At 43.0% G+C, this 20,493-nt stretch overlaps 1 protein-coding gene across 2 annotated transcripts in view; it reads right to left on the bottom strand.

Annotated features, from left to right (window-relative positions):
- LOC136878916 (protein FAM184A) overlaps positions 1-20,493 on the bottom strand; it is a 442,374-nt gene that overhangs the window by 389,357 nt on the left and 32,524 nt on the right. The window contains exon 1 of one of the 2 annotated variants that reach the window (XM_067152526.2): positions 15,517-15,805. The exons of the other annotated variant lie outside the window; for it this stretch is intronic. Coding sequence (XP_067008627.2) covers positions 15,517-15,629 — 113 coding nt within the window. The 5' untranslated portion in view covers positions 15,630-15,805. Of the gene's footprint in view, positions 1-15,516; positions 15,806-20,493 lie in introns of those variants that run through there. 2 annotated transcript variants of the gene reach the window in all.

Genomic DNA, 20,493 nt, shown 5'->3' with positions numbered 1-20,493 from the left:
TATGTGGACATATTTTTACCAAACAGACGGTATGATGACATCAGAATGGATGTGTGCTGACTACAATCTGCGGCATACCATAACGCGCACATCGCCACATAGAGCGGTGGTTCTACTCGCCTGTGACCGGAGAGTACTTCGCTACGCACCCGAGTCGACTGTGGAACACACTCTGCGAGACTACTGTTCATTCTTCAGCCCTGAAGGCCTGCCCGAATTGAATGCGGCGAACAGTGTACGAGATCAACGACCTTCGCCTTCGCTCCCCACCCTGGGACATCATGGACGGTGACAGGGCCACAGCAGAAGACTCGCGCCCAGGCAGCCCTGGGTCTTCCTCTCCCGGCACACCGGACGTTGAGGACGTCCTCGACGACGTAGAGGACGCAGCATGGCCGAGCCTTCAGTGGCGTCTCCCTCGGCCGCCGCCGTAGCTGACACCGTCTCCGGATCCACACCAGCCACCGCCAAGACGACTGAGATACGAGTCCTTGTTGGTGCCCCTTCCATATCCAGTCTCGTACGGGGACTCGACAACAGCCCGCTACGTAACGGAGCTCATGCAGCGCGGGGTGGACCTGAGCCGACCGCCAGATGCACCCACAATCTTCCACAAGTGGCGTCCATCAGGCCTGATGGACCAGGTGATCCAGGACCTCCACCAGGGCGGCGTCATCGAGAGGAGTGAGTGCTCATCTGCCTCCCCCTGTTCCTCGTTCCCAAGGAATCTGGGGCGGCCCGAGTCATTTATGACTTGAGTGCCTGGACTCCCTACATTAATCGCCCTCATTTCTCTCTCCGTGGCCCAGCTCAGGCGCTAGCTTCTATTCCATCCCACCATTTGCCTTGTAAGCTTGACCTTAGGTCGGGCTTCTTCCAAATCCCTATCCGCCGTGATACTCGGCACCTCTATGGCATCCTCTATCGAGGGGCCCGATATCGATGAACTCGCCTGCCGATGGGACACAGCCTGGTTCCATCCTTCGTGCAATGCTGGGCCACCGCAGTGCAGGAGTTTCTGTCCCAGGAGTTCAACGTCGAGATTATCCCTTGTCTCGACGAATGGCTCATCCACGCCCCACACCTCTTCCAAATCCCTATCCGCCGTGATACTCGGCACCCCTATGGCATCCTCTATCGAGGGGCCCGATATCGATGAACTCGCCTGCCGATGGGACACAGCCTGGTTCCATCCTTCGTGCAATGCTGGGCCACCGCAGTGCAGGAGCTTCTGTCCCAGGAGTTCAACGTCGAGATTATCCCTTGTCTCGACGAATGGCTCATCCACGCTCCACACCTCTCAGAGGAAACCATGCGCGATATTGATCTCTATTTGTCAGCGATCTTGGGAATCACCCTCAACTATACCAAGTCGGTCCTGCACCCGACACCCGTTCTCACGTATCTTGGCGTGACTATAGACCTTCTGGCCCAAGAACTGAATAGGTTTGGAAATTAAAGAAATTGCCCGGAGTCCCGAGTAATGGAAACCTAGACGCTTAAATATTCGGGAATTAAACAGATATTTCTATAACATATTTTCTTAAATTATTATCTATGGTTATTGATGGTACAGAGTACCGATAATCATTGATCTATTGTTTCGAACACCAGCGCTAGTTGACAGCACTGGCATTTATTTGTGTTTGGATGGATACTCGCATCGTTCACAAGCTGATATTGTGAAAGCTGAAATTAGTTAACTTTTCTCAAAAGTGTTCTGAGGTTTATGGATGTTTCATCCCTAAGCAATTTCTTCTAAAGCTGCCAAAAGAAACAAAAAAATATTCATTAGAAGCGGATAGTAAAGTACACTTAATTTTTACATATGAGAAGATGTTGCCAGAGTTGTTTCAAATCCATCATAACTTTATGACAAAGGTTAGTGTGTGAAAGTAAAAGGAACAGCCAACAGTAATTCTTTTAACATATTTCAGTAGAAAATCTTCCAAGTTATTAAAATAACTGTGTCCACCTTTTTCCTTTTGCTGTTGGGGTTTTGAAAATTACAAAGTCGGTAACCCTAGTGGTGGTGGTGATTATTGTTATAAGATGAAGTACAACTTGGCAAACATTCTCTCTTGAAACTAATCATAAAGAAAATGAAGGTATTGCCTAAAAAGGAAAGGTTCGCGAAGGGCGTGAAAATGAAAGACTCCGTAGGCCTCGAATGCTCTAATACCACCCGGGTCGAAATATAACAAGAGTTGTCCAAGGGAGGTCGGATACGATAAATGAAAATGAGGAGCCTGGCACAAGTAAGTAGAAGGAATGCCAGGACTCAGCTAAGAGCCCCGTGGTCACCTTCCAACACTCCCAAGTTAAGAGTCCTGCGGCCCCGTTTAGTCGCCTCTTACGACAGGCAAGGGTTACGGTGGATATATTCTACGGCCCCCGCCCAAATGGGAATCATAATAATAATCATCATCATCATCTCACATTCAAACGCGCAGGTCGGTAGTGGGGCCTCAGTTAGAAAGACATGCACCAGGTCAGTCGAACATGACCTCGCACACTCCCGGCACTAAAAGTTATACGCTAAATAATACGTTAAAAAACCGTCAGAGGAAGGTGCAAGCATTGAAGGAACCACACAAGACCAAGTGACAGCTATATCGCCGGTGGTTGCGCACTCCTCTCATTTCGAGTCCACAGATTATCTCAGTAATATGGTTAACGGATTTGGACTGTGTTTTTATTTATTTGGTTTACGTCGCACCGACACAGAGAGGTCTTGTGGCGACGATGTGATAGGAAAGGGCAAGGAGTGGGAAGGAAGTGGCCGTGGCCTTAAGGTACAGCCCCAGCATTTGTCTGATGTGAAAATGGGAAACCACGGAAAACTATTTTCAGGGCTGCCGACAGTGGAGTTCGAACCTAATATCTCCCGAATACTGGACACTGGCCGCACTTAAGCGACTGCAGCTATCGAGCTCGGTAGAAGATAAATGGCGACTTGTATTCTGCTGTAGAATAATCCACGGTATCCCCTGCCTGTTGGTGGGGGACGGTACTACCGCTTCTACGTAATACTGACTTTGAAATCATTTTCTTGAAAGGAAAACACCTGACTACACTAGATTTTCCTTTCCCTCAGAGCTGGGGGGGGGGCACCTTGCCCCCGGGTATGGGCGCCCTTGAGAGTTTCTTCAGCTTTAATTACTGTGTTGATGGAGTAAATGCACCTCATGGGAACTGCTGTAGGTATCTAGGTGTTAATAATATAAGGAAAGATCTTCGTTGCGGTAATCACATTAACGAAGTTGTAAATAAGGGTTACAGCTCTTTAGCCCCTAGTGGCAGAAATGGTCCATCATGCTCACTAATTGTGTTCATAATTGCTCTGTACTAGTAATAATTTATCTTAATTAGTTCTAGTTAGCAACTGCTTATATTTAAACTTTTCTACGTGACCTTTGTTGTTTGTCTTATAGGCGTACTCGTGCTACTATACAGTATTTAAGGCAGCATTATGATGTAAGGAGTTATTTAAAAGCTTGAACTCTCTCCTTGTTCCTATGATCTCATTAAGCATTTCAAGGGGCTTGATGTGTTGTTTTATTTATTAATTACCACAACTTTAAGGAATGTCACTATAGTATTGGTGGCAGCGTTGGCAAACATACGCTCAATGACATAACGTTAGCGCCTGCAGCCTACAATGCAGGCGGGCCCGCAGCTTCAGGGGTCCGCAGACTTCCCAAGAAAAGTAAATGCATGCATGCATGCATACATACATACATACATACATACATACATACATACATACTGCACATACATATATACATACACCATCACTATAGACCGTTATGCCTTTCAACGTTCAGTCTGCAAGCCTCTATGAATTTACTAATCGTCGCCACAATCCTCTATTTGCAACTAGTGCTGTGGCCTCATTTAGTTCTATACCTCTTATCTTTAAATCGTTACAAACTGAGTCTAACCATCGTCGTTTTGGTCTCCCTCTACTTCTCTTACCATCCATACCAGAGTCCATTATTCTGCTAGGTAACCTATCCTCCTCCATTCGCCTCGCATGACCCTGCCACAGAAGCCGGTTTAAGCGTACAGCTTCATCCATCGAGTTCATTCGAAACATAACCCTTATCTCCTCATTCGGAATACCCTCCTGTCATTGTTCCCACCTGTTTGTACCAGCAATCATTCTCGATACTTTCAAGTCTGTTACCTGTAACTTATGAATAAGATATCCTGAATCCACCCAGCTTTCACTCCCGTAAAGCAAAGTTGGTCTGAAAACAGACCTATGTAAAAATAGTTTCGTCCGGGAGCCGATTTCCTCCGTACAGAATATTGTTGATCGCAACTACGAGCTCACTGCATCAGCTTTACTGCACTTTGATTCAATCTCACTTGCTATATTACAATCCTGGGAGAACATATCCTAAATCTGACATTCATTTCTCTTGGATTTCTTACCTACTGACATCAATTTAGTCTTCGAAAGACTAATTTTCACACCATACTCATTGCACCTATTTACAAGTTGCAAGGTATTAGACTGCAGGCTTTCGGCACAATCTGCCATTCAGACCAAGTCGTCAGCATAGGCCAGACTGCTTACTACATTTCCCCCTTACTGAATCCCTTCCTGCCACTTTATACTTTTCAGCAGATGGACCATGTAAACTACGTACAACAAAGGTGAAAGATTACAGCCTTGTCTAACGCCTGTAAGTATCCTGAACCAAGAACTCATTCTACCATCAATTCTCACTGCAGCCCAATTGTCAATATAAATGCCTTTGATTTATTTTAATAATAATAAATCCCATAGTCCCCCAGTATAGCGAACATCTTTTCAATCCGTACCCTGTCATATGCTTTCTCTAGATCTACGCAACATAAACATAACTGTCTATTCCTCTCGTAGCATCTTTCAAATTACCTGGCGCATACTGAAAATCTGATGCTGATGCTCTGTTGTATGAAACCACACTGGTTTTCATCCAACTTCCTCTCAACCTACCTTTCAAGATGCCAGTGAATACTTTGCCTGGTAAATAAGAAAAGTAAATAAATGAGGAACTTTACCCGAATGTCACTTTCCACGGGAAAGGTAACATCGGGATGTGTTTGTAGAATGGGTTGAAAAGTTTGTTTTTACAGTGCGCATATAGAGTAATTGTCGAATGGTTGTATCAACCTGCAAATTATTGTTATTGTGTTGAGTCTCTCGTAACACGAGCGACACACTCTCTCACAAATACATTATAGTGTCCAAAAGTTAATCATAATCACTAAACGAAGCCATATCGCCTGATAGGAATGTCAGACAGATTGCTGAACAAACGGAAGCTGACTCACACACCATATGTCACACAATTTGTCCAAAAAACGGTGTCAGAAAGGTTCTGATATCTAAGGTACACCTTTGACAACAACTAACAAAACTTGGCAATGTCTTCCACAACAAAATATGCTGTCAATAGGGTGTATGGTTACCCTCCCCAATGCATCCCAGGCATGTTCTATAGGATTCAGATCCGCAGACCTCGCTGGCCAGTCCATGCGATGAATGTCTTCCCCTGCCAGAAATTCATCCACGCAGAGCAGTGCGGTGCGGTCGTGCATTATCGTCCATTAAGAGGAAGTCTGGACCAACCGCACCTCTGAAGTGTCGAACATGTGGTGTCAGTACGTCATCCCTGTATCTCCGAGCGTTATCGGTGTTCCTCGGACCACCCATGAAGATGTGCAGGTCCGTACGGCCATTCAACATGATGCCGCTCCACACAATGACGCCTCCACCACCATACTGGTCCCGTACCACGATGTTCCTGTGGTTGTATTGGCTACCCGGTTCACTCCAGATTAATGTGCGACGGAAATCGTTCTGCAAACTGAAGCGGGATTCATCTGTGAAGAGCACATGCCTCAATTCATTCATGGTCCAGTCGGGCATACAGCCCTGCTGTTCTGAGCCTCCGGTACACAGTTTGCCGGGAAACGGCACCCCTGAGACGGCTGCAAACTCCGCCGACAATTGTCTTGCGGGTGCTCTCCGATTTCGTCGGGCGGTTAAGGCCAGATATCGGTCCTGTTGCGGGGTGGTTACCCTTGTTCAACCTGGTACTGGCCTACGACTAACATCGCCTGTGTCTCGAAATCGTCTCCAAAGCCTGGAAATGACACTTTGTGGCACATTCAAGGATACGGCGACTTCGGTCTGTGTCTGGCCTGCTTCCAGGCGGCCGAATATTCTACCCTGCAAAACGGGGTCCAAATGGCGTCGTTGTGCCGTTATGTTGTCACGTTCACCACGAGGCTACACTCCGCACACTATAACAGAGCAAACACGACTGGCGGAATATAGGGCGCAGGCACTGGCTGTGTTTACCTTGCGATTACGCCGCTAGTCAAAGCAGGGAACACTCCTTTCCTATACAGAGCGAACACGTAAGGTTGTTAGGTGCATATTTCGTGCGATTTGCGGTCTATTTCCTGTTGCCCTGCTTACTCGTAACTTATGCTTAACTTTTGGACACTAGTGTATATGCTCCAAGTTGTTCTGTTCCTTCCGCAAAACGATCATTAATGAAACTTAAGAAGAACTACCTACAAAATGTTATGACCCGAGACAGACTTTGTGAACTCATCCTCCTCATCATCGAATGGGTTATCCAAGGATATCATTGAAATCGTCAATGCCATTGTATTCCAGGAAGTTCGCTGCATGATCCAGTTTCTTTAGAATCAAACGTGAGTACAGTAAAGTTTTAAAAATCTAAAGACAAACCATATATTTATTTTCGTTGTATTTCAATCCCTACAAAATATTTAACTCAAAATGCAGAACACATTTACTTTTGTAATCATATAGTAAGTCCTTTCATTAGAGTATCTGCTGTAGTTATATTGATATGTCTTACTGGTATATTTTATACATTTTTTTTTTTTTTGAGGAGGGGAACAATTTGGCTTCCGGCATCGGGTCGTATCATATTAGTTACGCCTCTGCGATTCGCCTGTTCTAGTCAGTGTTGTCTGGTGTCTTTTTAAATACGAGCTAAGCTTGTCTCGTCCCCGGATGAAATAGGTTTATCGAGCTCGATAACTGCAGTCGCTTAAGCACGGCAAGTATCCAGTATTCGGGAGATAGTAGTTTCGAACCCCACTGTCGGCAGCTCTGAAGATGGTTTTCCATGGTTTCTCATTTTCACACCAGGCAAATGCTGGGACTGTACCTTAATTAAGGCCACTGCAGCTTCCTTCTCACTCCTAGCCCTTTCCTGTCCCATCGTTGCCATAAGAACTATCTGTGTCGGTGCGACGTAAAACAGCTTGTAAAAAAGAGAAAAAAGGAATATGTTTCGTTAATCCAGGAACCTGTCCCATCCTCTGCTGAAACCTGTTTCATTCATCCAGGAACTTGTCTCGTCCCCAGCATTTTCCTGCATCGGGGTGAGGGTGAGAAGGTTCCCGAATGGTACGGTTGAAAACGATAAAACCTAATTAGGCGTCTCCGAAAAGCGTAAAAGTAGTTAGTGGGACGTAAAGCAAATAACATTATTATTATAAAACCTAATTAGTTTTGCTGATAGTTCAATGGCACAACTTTACACTATATGGTTATTACACATTTACGGACCGAGCTCGATAGCTGCAGTCGCTTAAGTGCGGCCAGTATCCAGTATTCGGGAGATAGTAGGTTCGAATCCCACTGTCGGCAGCCCTGAAAATGGTTTTCCGTGGTTTCCCATTTTCACACCAGGCAAATGCTGGGGCTGTACCTTAATTAAGGTCACGGCCGCTTCCTTCCCACTCCTAACCCCTTCCTGTCCCATCGTCGCCATAAGAGCTATCTGTGTCGGTGCGACGTAAAGCAACTAGCAAAAAAAAGAAAAACCATATTTACGGAGAATACATCTCTACTACCGTACTTGGGCCGGTGTGAACATGAAAGTTTTAAAACTGAAAAAATTCTAGACAACACGTGCCACGACACTGTTCACTACCTCACTGTAAAGAGGAAGGACCACTGTACCTGACAATGACTTCACTATGACGTCACCGGGTGATGCACTAGAGCCGCCATCTTGAGGTACTAAAATCGCACGGTTACGGACGTTCCGATATACTAAGATATCGAAATTTCATTCTATATCGATACTTTCAGTAACAAAATAAAATATCGATATTTCTAGACATCAAATAATCAGTTTTGCAGATACAAGGATTCGAAATTATACTGAATTGCCACAGTCTAATATACACAGTCAGGAAGCTCCTTCGTGATGAAATGGCATCCTGTTGACAGGCGGAACGACGACAGCGCTCACAGTGGCCGGCAAGCTACAACTGCCAGGAAAAAGTTCTCTGCCCAGCAGCTGTTTATATCTTCTCACGTAAATGATAAACTAAACTACCATATTATTCGTAAGTTTTATGAAAACACGTTGACACACTACACTACTTATTGCTACAGCGTGGTAATACCAAAGGAAAACGACAATAGTTTATTTTCGAAGGAACAACTGATCACGCTACTGTAGTTAAGGTCTTAGTCATTTTCGAAATCCTGTTATTGAACTGAATTTGGTAATTTTACATAAATCAGAAAAATAAGAATGAAAAATAATTCAATTAATACTAGCAGTTTCCCGCTGTCTCCGCCCGCAATGTACAAAATATGGTGTTGTTCGTTACTATCCTCACGGATGTATTTGCAAAGATTCGAGTTAATGAAATAAAGCACATGATCTGCTGTGGTAACAGAATGTAATATTATGTCAACAAAACACCTGAAAATACACCACACAAAGAAATTGAATTAAACGTTCCTTGGAACAACACTACGCGCCGAACTGTTAAAAAGTCCTTTAAAGATCTTCGTCATGGACACAAATGTACTCATAACTTTTCTCAGAATCTACATATTTAAGTAGTTATTGCCTAAAATAAAGCGCTTGATCCAATGGGTGTTTTTAGACCAAAACGAGCTGCGTACGTCAATTAGAACGAAAGATATGATTGCTGCAATGAGAAAAAATGAAGAAATGAGACGTCAAATTGAATGTGCACTCATAACTTTCCTCAGAATCAACCAATTCGAATAGTTAAGAGCTGAAATGAAAGAGCTTGACCCACTGAGTGTTCTTATGCCAAAACAAACTCCGTACCTCAATTAGAACCAAAGATATGATTGCTTCAAAGAGACAAAAAATTGAAAAATCAAATAATTTGAGGAAGGCGGACATTAAGTGATTTATGGTACATGATGAAAAATTTGTGCATGAGTAGCTTTCAGTTAAAAAAAGAATGAAGGAAATCGACCGAGTAGAATGGCCGGACTGACTGACTTTAGTTTTCATTAAAAAATTTAATATATAGGTTCAAAAATCTCAGCAACCTAAATGACTGAATTGTAAGTAATTCGTGTTTTTCTATGGCACTGAAAACTTTCATTGCAAAATTTGTCAATTTAATATAATCTTAGTTTCATAAATCATTTCAAAAAACTGGTTGTCTAAAAAATGATTCGACATAACTTTGTTATTGTATAAATAGTTCAAATTTTTCTTCATTAGAATGATAGCTATGGTGTCTTCTTACAATTGAGCAGCTTATTGCGCTACACACAACTCATTTTTTAAATACCATGCTGAAATGAAATGGTATGCTGGGAGTGTCCGAGGACAAGTTCGACTCGTCAGATGCAGGTCTTTTGAATTGACACCCGTAGGCGACCTGCGCGTAGTGATGAGGACGAAATGATGATGAAGACGACACATACACCCAGACCCCGTGTCAGCGAAATGTACCAATTATGGTTAAAATTCCCGACCCTGCCGGGAATCGAACCCGGGACTCCTGTGAGCAAAGGCCAGCACGCTAACCATTTAGCCATGGAGCTGTACAATACCATGCTAATTTAATAGAAAACCAATCACCTGTAATGGAATTACCACGCGCTTACCTCACAAACCGTACACCAACTTACACCTCGCAGTAGATTAATAACTTGCTGACCACATGGAGCGCTGCAGTCGCATGGATGAAAAAAATAAGCCGAGCTTCACGACTGTGTATATTAGACTATGGAATCACGATAGTTTCAAGAGAAACATTATAATTAAGGAAAGTAAAAATGACGATCAAAATATTGTGTGTAAAATCATGATCAAACGTTTGTTGTGTTTCCATTGAACTTGACTCTTTAGAACATTGTTTACACACGGTGACACTATTGTTGTCGGGGTGCGTCCAAACTCGAGCCTCATAGTCGGAGGGTCAATTTTCTCAATAGAAAGTACCTTTCAGGAGAAAACACTAACGCAGAAACATGTGTGCGGTGAACAATTGTGGTTTACCCGCAAAATAAAAATGTCTACAATATGCAACAGGCCAAGAGCAACTAAACTTAGGCAAGACACATATAATATAACTGAATGGATGACGAAGAATATAAAGACAAAAGTCCTTGTTATCTGTCACTATCCTTTTTCTACAATAAAATACTACGTGCCTTCCTTGTACAACTATAATCATTAAGTTTATTAATTATAATTTTGTACTCATTGTTCGATTAATAACACTACCCCCTATTTCCTAACGATCTTTTCGATATCGATAATCTCATAACATAGTAATGATACCATAAAAATATCTACACTTTGTGACCTCAATGGCTGTACATGGATTCCATCACAGGTTTGCAAGTTGAAGTCTTTCCACGACCCAGTTAACATGTGCTTGTGTGAACTTTGCGATAATCATTGTGATCGTTATCATGTTGTTAAATGCAAAAGACTAACTAAGTCTCTCACTGAGTTTTGTATGTCTTGATTCTCTTTAATTAATGCACAATTTTGTGTTATAATAATAATAATAATAATAATAATAATAATAATAATAATAATAATAATATCGATACTGATATATCGAATATCGAAAGAAAAGTATCGATATTTACTCATTCGATAATATCGCAACATTCGTACGCGAGGCTAACAATTCGTGTAGCTCGTAGTCCGGCGTGGTAGCGCGTCGTGTGAGGTGTCATTTGATTCCTCCCAACACCGAGCTCGATAGCTGCAGTCGCTTAGGTGCGGCCAATATCCAGTATTCGGAAGATAGTGGGTTCGAATCCCACTGTCGGCAGCCCTGAAGATGGTTTTCCGTGGTTTCCCATTTTCACACCTGGCAAATGCTGGGGCTGTACCTTAATTAAGGCCACGGCCGCTTCCTTCCCACTCCTAGTCCTTCCCTATTCTATCGTCGCCATGAGATCTATCTGTGTCGGCACGAAGTAAAGGAACTTGCGAGATTCCTCCCAACAAAAGAAATCAAATGGTGAACATCAGAGAAAATTGTGGTACGAAGAAGTGCAAAATATTTCTTTCGTTCGCAAAATATCGTGACAAAGCAAAGCAAAGTGATCTCCGTACAGGCCATGAAGGCCTTGTAGGGGTGGAAGGTACAGTAAAGGCTTCCACTATTCGTAACCTCGGCACTTGGTGGGATAGAGTGGTTAGTTCTAGGCCCGGCCACCTTTGCCCCCAGAAATTAACCTGGTACTCATTTTTGGTGTAGGCTGAGTGAACCTCAGCGCCATATACACCTCCGGAAGTAAAATCTCGTTTCTTAAATGTTTCGACTATCTGACGGGGAATCGAGCTCACGTCCTTCCGGGTAGGCTGAGCACATTTCTTTTATATATGTATTATCCGTATTATCCTGCAATTTATGTGGTTGTGTAAGAGAGGGCCACGAGCCCTATCTACGCCATTGCTAAAGGCATAAATAAATAAATAAATAAACAAAATAAATAAATAAATAAATAAATAAATAAATAAAAATAGGAAGACCAAGTCACCATGGTTGATGGAAGTGGATAAAGATCTACAGGAACTGGGAATAACAGAAGGAATCTTACAGGATCGTACAGCACCCAGGAAGATGCTTAAACATAAGAAGTTCCAGGACAGACTACCAACAAAGAAGACTGGCGCCCTTTGGACAAAGGAGAGGAAGGAGCAACATAGCCTGAGGATGCGCAACTACTGGGCAAACATCAAAGCCCATTCCAAAATGCAATAGTTGAATGTTGTGGTCCTTAGCTGGCCTATACGAAACAAGAATAAATAAATAAATAAATAAATAAATAAATAAGTTAAATAAATAAATAAATAAATAAATAAATAAATAAGTTAAATAAATAAATGATGAAGCTATTGTAGTTCACAGAAATATAAACAGAACGGCTACATCATCATTATGATATTCTCCATGGCAGGAGGGCTGATACGTGGTTAAAACGGTACAAACAGCTCACCTCCATTGGAGTTGTGCCTTAAAAAAAAAGAGCTACTCTACCTCGGGGCGAGAATACGAGTTCACTTCACAACATTCGATTTCATCACGCAGACGCGCAGATCGCCGACAAGTGTCAGATCGAAAGATCTGCACCAGGCTTCTCGAATCAACTCGATAAGTTCACAATCAAAGGAGACCACCTTGTGTTGAACAAGGAACTGTGATGTCAGATTAAATTCGGAAATGGGAGAGAGCGCGACATTTTACATCCGAGTTAACTCATAGCTGATACTGTGGAAGGCCTCCGAATTAACTAGGGTGTGGGGTGGACTGAGTGACTAGTCGTAAGCTTGCATTCGGGAGATAATGGGTTTGAATCTTATCGTCGGCAGTTCCTAAGATGGTTCTCCGTGGTTTCCAATTTTCGCATCATGCAAATACCAGGGCTATACTTAATTAAGGCCACGAGCAGTTCGACTATGCGGCATGTTCCGAGCTCTCAGCAACGAGATGACGTGCAATAACATCAATAGGTACGCGAATAAGCATGAATAGAGATTTCAATAATTTACCAAGGGAGATCTTCGGTTCAACAACTTTGCAACTTCTTCGAAATTATTTAAGAAAAAGCTAGGTAAACAACTGATAGGGATCCGCCACCTAGGTGACAGCCCTAAATGCAGATCAGTGGTGATTGATTGATTGATTGATTGATTGATTGATTGATTGATTGATTGATTGATTGATTGATTGATTGATTGATTGATTGATTGATTTTATTAGCACGTAAAGTAAATTAATATGCTAAAATATAAAGGTTTTAATACTTTTGTGGGCCGATGACCTCGATGTTAGGCCCCTTTAAACAACAAGCAAGCAAGCAATACTTTTGCATCATTTATAATGTAAGCTAAAATTTTCTTCTCCATCTTCCTAGCGTTTGTCCCGTCTCGCCTAGGTACTAAAATATTACATAGTATGAAATCTTGGTAATCTATGCAATTAATATAATCGTTCATGAGGAAAAACCTATGCCGTGAGTCATACGACCTTGCCGCGGAGTGCAGGTTTGTGCGTCTCAAAGAAACAGGTAGCCGAAGCGTTCGTGTAACCATATCTAATGGGTAACTGTCGTGAGACCGAACTAACGAATAGTTCATCGAAAGGGGGTAGCAGCCTTTCGGAAGTCGCAAGGGTGGCGGTCTCGATGATCGACTGGCATGGCCTAGTATTAATACTTAACATGGATTAGCTATGTTGATACTGCTACACGACTGAAAGCAACTGGAAACTACTGATGTAACTAACGCACACTGATGTACTGATGATTGCATCCTCCAGGGTAAAATATTTCGGAGGTGAAATATTCCGGAAGTAAAACAGTCCTCCATTCAGGTTTCTGGGACGGGACTAGGCTACACGAGAAGGGGCAATCAATAGGGAAGATCAATATTGACATTCTGCGCATCGGAGTGTGGAATATTGGAAGCCTGAATCGTTTTGGTAGGTTAGATCATCTGAAAATGGAAATAGATGATCTGAAGTTAGATGTAGTTAGTACGTATAAGTGAAATACTTTGGTAAGAAGAGCGGGGTGTTTTTAAGGCGACAACACCATTATCAATACAAAATTAAATGGGTGGAAATGCAGTTCATCTAATATTGAATAAGAAAAGTAAGTTACAATGACCAGCATAGTGAACGAATTATTGTTGTCAAGACAGACACCAAGCCAATGCCCACCACACAGTGCAGCTGTACATGCCTACTACAGTACTTCAAGCGATGATGCAGAAATCGGCAGAATATATGAAGAGGTTGAAGATTTAATATACCGGTAATATGTAAAAGGAGATGAGAATGTGCTTGTAAACTGGAATGCAATGGTAGGCGAGGAAGAATATGGACCGGGACAAAGGAATGAAAGAGGAAGTCGGCTAGCTGAATTTCTGCACTGATCATAATTTAATCCTAATACTTAGTTCACACAGTACAGTCGACAGCTGTATACGTGGACAAGACCTGGAGACACTGGAAAGTATCAAGTAGACTTCATTATGATTAGACAGAGACTAAGAAATCAGGTGTTGTATTGTATGACCCTCCCAGGAGACGTGGACTCTGACCACAACTTGGTGGTCAACAAATTTGTGGACTGATGTGATTAGAAACTAACATTTATTTGTGAAAAGGTGACCTTTACGGTGAGTTTAGCCCAATATTGAGTTAGATTCCTCAGAACTTAGAATAAAAACTTATCCTAAAATTTTAATGAAGGGAGTGTTAGTGTGTAGAATTTTGTATCTCTGTACTTTGCCTCTGCCCAGCCCTGTTGTTGAACGGACTTAATTATTTTGGTACGAATGTTTCCATTGGGAAAACTAAATAATTACCAACATAGTCCATGATTATTCCTAATCCGGCTCCTTGGCTGAATGGTCAGTATACTGGCCTTCGGATGAGAGGAGCCCGAGTTCGATTCCGGCCGGGCCAGGGCTTTTCCACTGCGTACGGTTAATGCTTCTGGCCTCGGGACTGGGTGCTTGTGTTCGCCCTATCACACACTTTTTTGCTATACACCACACACCACACTATTAAAAAATGAACAAAACAAACCCACTGCGCAATATCCCCAAAGAGCCATGGACTACCCAGCGACAGCTGCTCAGCCCGAAGGACTGCAGATTACGAGGTGTCGTGTGGTCGGCAAGACGAATCCTCTCAACTATTATTATTGGCTTTCTAGACGGAGCCGCATCTCAACGTCAGATGGCTCCTCACCTGTAATCGCCTAGGCTGAGTGAACCTCGAACCAGCCCTCAGATCCAGGTAAAAATCCCTGACCAGGCCGTGAATCGCACCCGGGGCCTTCATGTAAGAGGCAAGCACGCTACCCCTAAACCATGAGGTCCGCCACCACCCTATTAACTGACACAGAAATTGTGAATGCATCCCTCCACTTAGGACTGTATCATAGCACTGGCGTCATGAATGTCATCCAGCCGTAGAACTGTGCAAAATCCACATCAAGTGCTGACCCCAAAACATTAGGGGGAAGAAGAGGAAGAAGAAGAATAGGAAGAAGAATTTCGTTATTCTTGGAGCGAGCTCTCGGGTTTCACAGTAAAATAAACCAGAATGTGTGAACCTCTAAGGAGCTGCTGGTTGTATGATAAAGCAAACATGATAGCGCATTCTGGTTACCGATACTTTCAAATCAAGAGTTAAACCACTCACCAGTACTGGAAGAAGGCACTAAGGGCGGTGCAATCCGTATCCCCGTGACCATTTTCTTGGTGTTGCATACTGGCAGAGATTTGCTCCAACAGGTCGTAGTGTTGAGGATCCATGGTAACAGTGTAAAAACTAGTGGCTCTTCTGGCTTCCTTGCACAATGAACTGGCTCGGCCCCCGCTTGCTCGCTTCACAAAGGATATAATTATCACAAGCTATGTTATTTGGCAGGACGATACATGCCAAGCTACACTAGTCCTGCTCCCTGTCGCTACTTCACCACTACTAACGAAAAGAACCTACCTATCTGCTCCTCAACTGCAACTTTTGTGTTGGACCAAAGGCATGCGTCGCGGAAATACGAAGACGTCAGTAAATGTAACTGCGCATCTGTTCTATCCGATACAATCAATGATGAATTCGACCATGACTCCAACTACCGTATAACTAAAAGCTTCTTAATCTCAGATATACGTGTTGCTGTGTTTTCCTTGGATTATAATTATAGAATAGAATAGAATAGAATAGAATAGAATAGAATAGAATAGAATAGAATAGAATAGAATAGAATACTCCCATCCCCTAGTTCAGAATCACCTCAAAATGTGGAGAGAACATTCGTTTAGTGCAATTCATTTATTCGCTACCTGCATTAAGTTGTCCTTCTTACAATTATTTGATTCTTCTTCTTCTTAATCTGTTTACCCTCCAGGGTTGGCTTTTCCCTCGGACTCAGCGAGGGATCCCACCTATACCGCCTCAAGGGCAGTGTCCTGGAGTGTGAGACTCTGGGTCCGGGGATACAAATGGGGAGGATGACCAGTACCTCGCCCAGGCTGCCTCACCTGCTATGCTGAACAGGGGACTTGCGGGGCGATGGGAAGATTGGAAGGGATAGACAAGGAAGAGGGAAGGAAATGGCTGTGCCCTTAAGTTAGGTAGCATCCCGGCATTTGTCTGGAGGAGAAGTAGAAACCACGGAAAACCACTTCCAAGATGGCTGAGGTGGGAATCGAACCCACCTCTACTCAGTTGACCTTCCGAGGCTGAGTGGATCACGTCCAAGCCCTCGTACCACTTTTCAAATTTCGTGGCAAAGCCGGGAATCGAACCCGGGCCTCTGGGGGTGGCAGCTAATCACACTAACCACTACACCACAGGGGCGGACTATTTGATTATTACTACGCTAAATGCCCACCTGTGTGGCGTAGTAGTTAGTGTGATTAGCTGCCACCCCTGGAGGCCCAGGTCCGATTCCCGCCTCTGAAACGAAATTTGAAAGGTAGTACGATGGCCGGAACGAGGTCTACTCAGCCTCGGAAGGTCAACTGAGTAGAAGGGGGCTCAATTCTCCCTCCTCAGCCATCCTCGAAATGCTTTTCCATGGTTTCCTACTTCTCCCTAGGCAAGTCCGAGGGAAAAACCAACCCTGGACGGTAAACGGGTTAAGAAAGAAAGAAAGAAAGAAAGAAAGAAAGAAAGAAAGACTACACTAAATATTAAGTCATAGGCCTACTTAAGGTAATAATATGTATAATCATTCCACAGAGTATCATCCCTTTTTTCTTTTAACTTTATTTTTGTCCTAGACGTAGTACAGTGCCGTATCCTAAGAAAAACATGTATCTTACCCTCACTTCTTTTAGTTCCTCTCCTTTTTCTACTACCCCTTTTCCCACGCCTATGGGGACGCGGGTGCGAACTGTGTCGCACATGTGGATTTGGCCCTGTTTTAAGGCCGGATGTCCTTCCTGACGCCAATCTTATATGGACAGATATAATCACTATTGCGTGTTCAATTGGGGGTTGCTTGTGTAGTGTGTTGTCTGAACCTCTTAGTTCTCAGTTTGAAAGCCTTTCTTTCCTTACTGAAGAGGAGAGTGACGAGACAAACACAAACACCCAGTCCCCGAGCCAGAATAATTAACCAAACGCGATTAAAATCCCCGACCCGGCCGGGAATTGAACTCGGGTACTCTCTGAACCGGAGGCCTCAACGCTGACCATTCAGCCAATGAGTCGGACACCCTTAATTCTTTTAGTTAGTGCCTTTGCATTCCCTGTTGCCACATAGTTTATAAAATACGAAATATTATATTCTTCCTGGTGTAATCCACTCATACTGAACAATCGTATATAATTCCGTATCTCCTTCAATTTTATTTATTTATTTATTTATTTATTGCACACTACAGGACTTAGTGTCCCAATTACAATGGCAACTACGGGAGATAAGCTACAATTAACATGGTGAAACTTATATCTAAACTATATTCTACAATTTTACCTAATCTCCTATTATATTGATATCAAAGTATTTTTCTAAAAACTAAAGAACCTTATATTAATGTGGTGGAACAACACTCGACAAAGTTAAGTGATAAAATAAATGAAGCAATACACGTACAAGCATAATATTATAATAGAACTTCACCTTACAATTTCCCCATTTTTAGGACTTCATACAATTGCGCGATGAAGTTCAGTTACAAACTCACGCAATGGCAGACTGAAGTCAAGGCCATTATTTTTCTGAATGGCGCTGTTGAAGATACTACAAAGCCTGTTTAAAGTCCATCAGTTCCTCTACATACTCTCAACTGATGCTCCGTTTCTATTGTTTCTCCACAAAATAAACAATGATTTTCGTTATGTTTCTCTCTCTGACCGTTATTTTTATATATCCCCATGGGTCACCACACCATACCTCTTAGTTCTCTGTTTGAAAGCCTTTATTTCCTTATTGACGTACTGTATTTTGGATAATTTTTCGGAATTCCAAGAATGTTTTTTTAGTCTCACATTCCACCATACTCATCTGCCTCTCAATATCCTTCACTCTAACTGTCACTTTCTTGCTGAATTTCTTATCTTTGTTCTGAATCTCTTTACCCCAGTAGTCTCCCATTCCTATCCTGTCGAACATATTTTTTCACTTTAGTTAACCAGTAATCATCATTTAAATGTTTCGCCTGGTGTTGGTATGCTAAATTCAATGTTTCCCTCTCATCTCCCCTTCTTAATCTTGTTTCGCCTGGTGTTGGTATGCTAAATTCAATGTTTCCCTCCCATCTCCCCTTCTTAATCTTAACCAGTATTTTATTTCTTCTTCTTCATCTGTTTACCCTCTAGGGTCGGTTTTTCCCTCGGACTCAGCGAGGGATCCCACCTCTACCGCCTCAAGGGCAGTGTCCTGGAGCTTCAGACTCTGGGTCGGGGATACAACTGGGAAGGGTGACCAATACCTGGCCCAGGCGGCCTCACCTGCTATGCTGGAAACAGGGGCCTTGTGTGGGGATGAGAAGATCGGAAGGGATAGACAAGAAGGAGGAAAGGAAGCGGCCGTGGCCTTACGTTAGGTACCATCCCGGCATTTGCCTGGAGGAGAAGTGGAAAACCACGGAAAACCACTTCCAGGATGGCTGAGGTGGGAATCGAACCCACGTCTACTCAGTTGACGTCCCGAGGCTGAGTGAACCCCGTTCCAGCCCTCGTACCACTTTTCAAATTTGTGGGCCGGGCCGGGAATCGAACCCGAGCCTCCGGGGGTGGCAAGACGGTTAATGGAATGATAGAGAACCAGCAATTTCTGAAGAACATTCATTTCATTGCAAAGAGGGTAAGTGAAAATTTGAGACAGACATTTTACTGCCCTATCTCAAGCACATCATTTCACAAAAATTCACCAGTTATAAAAGTATGTGATGTATATTTTTGAAAATCTACTGAAATCATATAAATATAATTGGCTTTTTACAATCCCTTTATTTTAAAAATATTTACATCAAAATGAATATCGCATTGGAGGAAATTGATTCGTCACCGAAATATGACGTAGGCCTATATAATGTTACAGTGTTTTCAATTAACATGTGTTTCTGTCTTTATCTTTCTTCCCTTCTTTCTTAAGATAATCGGTATTTTCTTTTCCTATCATTGAAAATATGTTTAACATATTCTTAATTTAGTTATGTCAGTTTTTGTCTGTGTTGTGATATAAGTACACGGGGAAAAAAATTAATTACTCCCTTGAATTGGTGGTGGTGGTGATTGTTTTAAGGGGAAGTACAACTAGGCAACCGTCCTCACTTAACACTAATAAGAGGGAAGAAATGAAAAGGTTCCGACATTTCGAAAAAAGAAGGTATGAGCTACAGAAAGACAAGGGCTACGAAGGGCGTGAAAATGCTAGTGGCTTTACGTCGCACCGACACAGATAGGTCTTATGGCGACGATGGGATAGGAAAGGCCTGGGAGTTAGAAGGAAGCGGCCGTGGCCTTAATTGAGGTACAGCCCCAGCATTTGCCTGGTGTGAAAATAGGAAACCACGGAAAACCATCTTCAGGGCTGCCGACAGTGGAATTCGAACCCACTATCTCCCGGATGCAAGCTCACAGCCACGCGCCCCTAACCGCACGGCCAACTCGCCCGGTGGTGTGAAAATGATAAGACTTCCTGGGGCTCGGCACCTAATTACATCGGGGTCGGGAAAGAATAAGAGCTGACCGTGGGATGTTGGAAAGGATAAAAGAAAGTGAGGAGTATGGCACAAGTAAGTGGAAGGAATGCCAGGACTCACCTAAGGGCCTCATGGTCGTCAACGCACGCTCCCAAGTTAAGAGCCCCTGCGGTCCTTTTTAGTCACCTCTTACGATAGGCAGGGAATAAAGTGAATGTTACTCTACCGCCCCCATCCCGAGGGGGAGTGGTGGTGATTGTTGTTTTAAGATGAAGCAGAACTGGGCAACCATCCTCCATTATCATTAATCAGAAGGAAGAAATGGAAGGGGTCCAACACTTCGAAAAATGGAGGTATCGGACAAAGAAGACATGGTCCACGAAGGGCGAGAAAATGCTCTAATACTGTAAAGTCTCTTCCTCCCTCGTGTTCAGAATTTTAATATTTCTTAGTTAAAGTTTTCACTTTAAAATTATTCGCTATTGCTTTGTTTAGAGCCTCTCCTTATAGGAGTAATACG

The sequence above is a fragment of the Anabrus simplex genome, chromosome 8 (genome assembly GCF_040414725.1).
Source record: "Anabrus simplex isolate iqAnaSimp1 chromosome 8, ASM4041472v1, whole genome shotgun sequence".
Taxonomy (NCBI): Eukaryota; Metazoa; Arthropoda; class Insecta; order Orthoptera; family Tettigoniidae; genus Anabrus; species Anabrus simplex.
The sequence above is the reverse complement of the archived record's forward strand: the minus strand, read 5'-3'. Positions and strand labels throughout refer to the sequence as shown.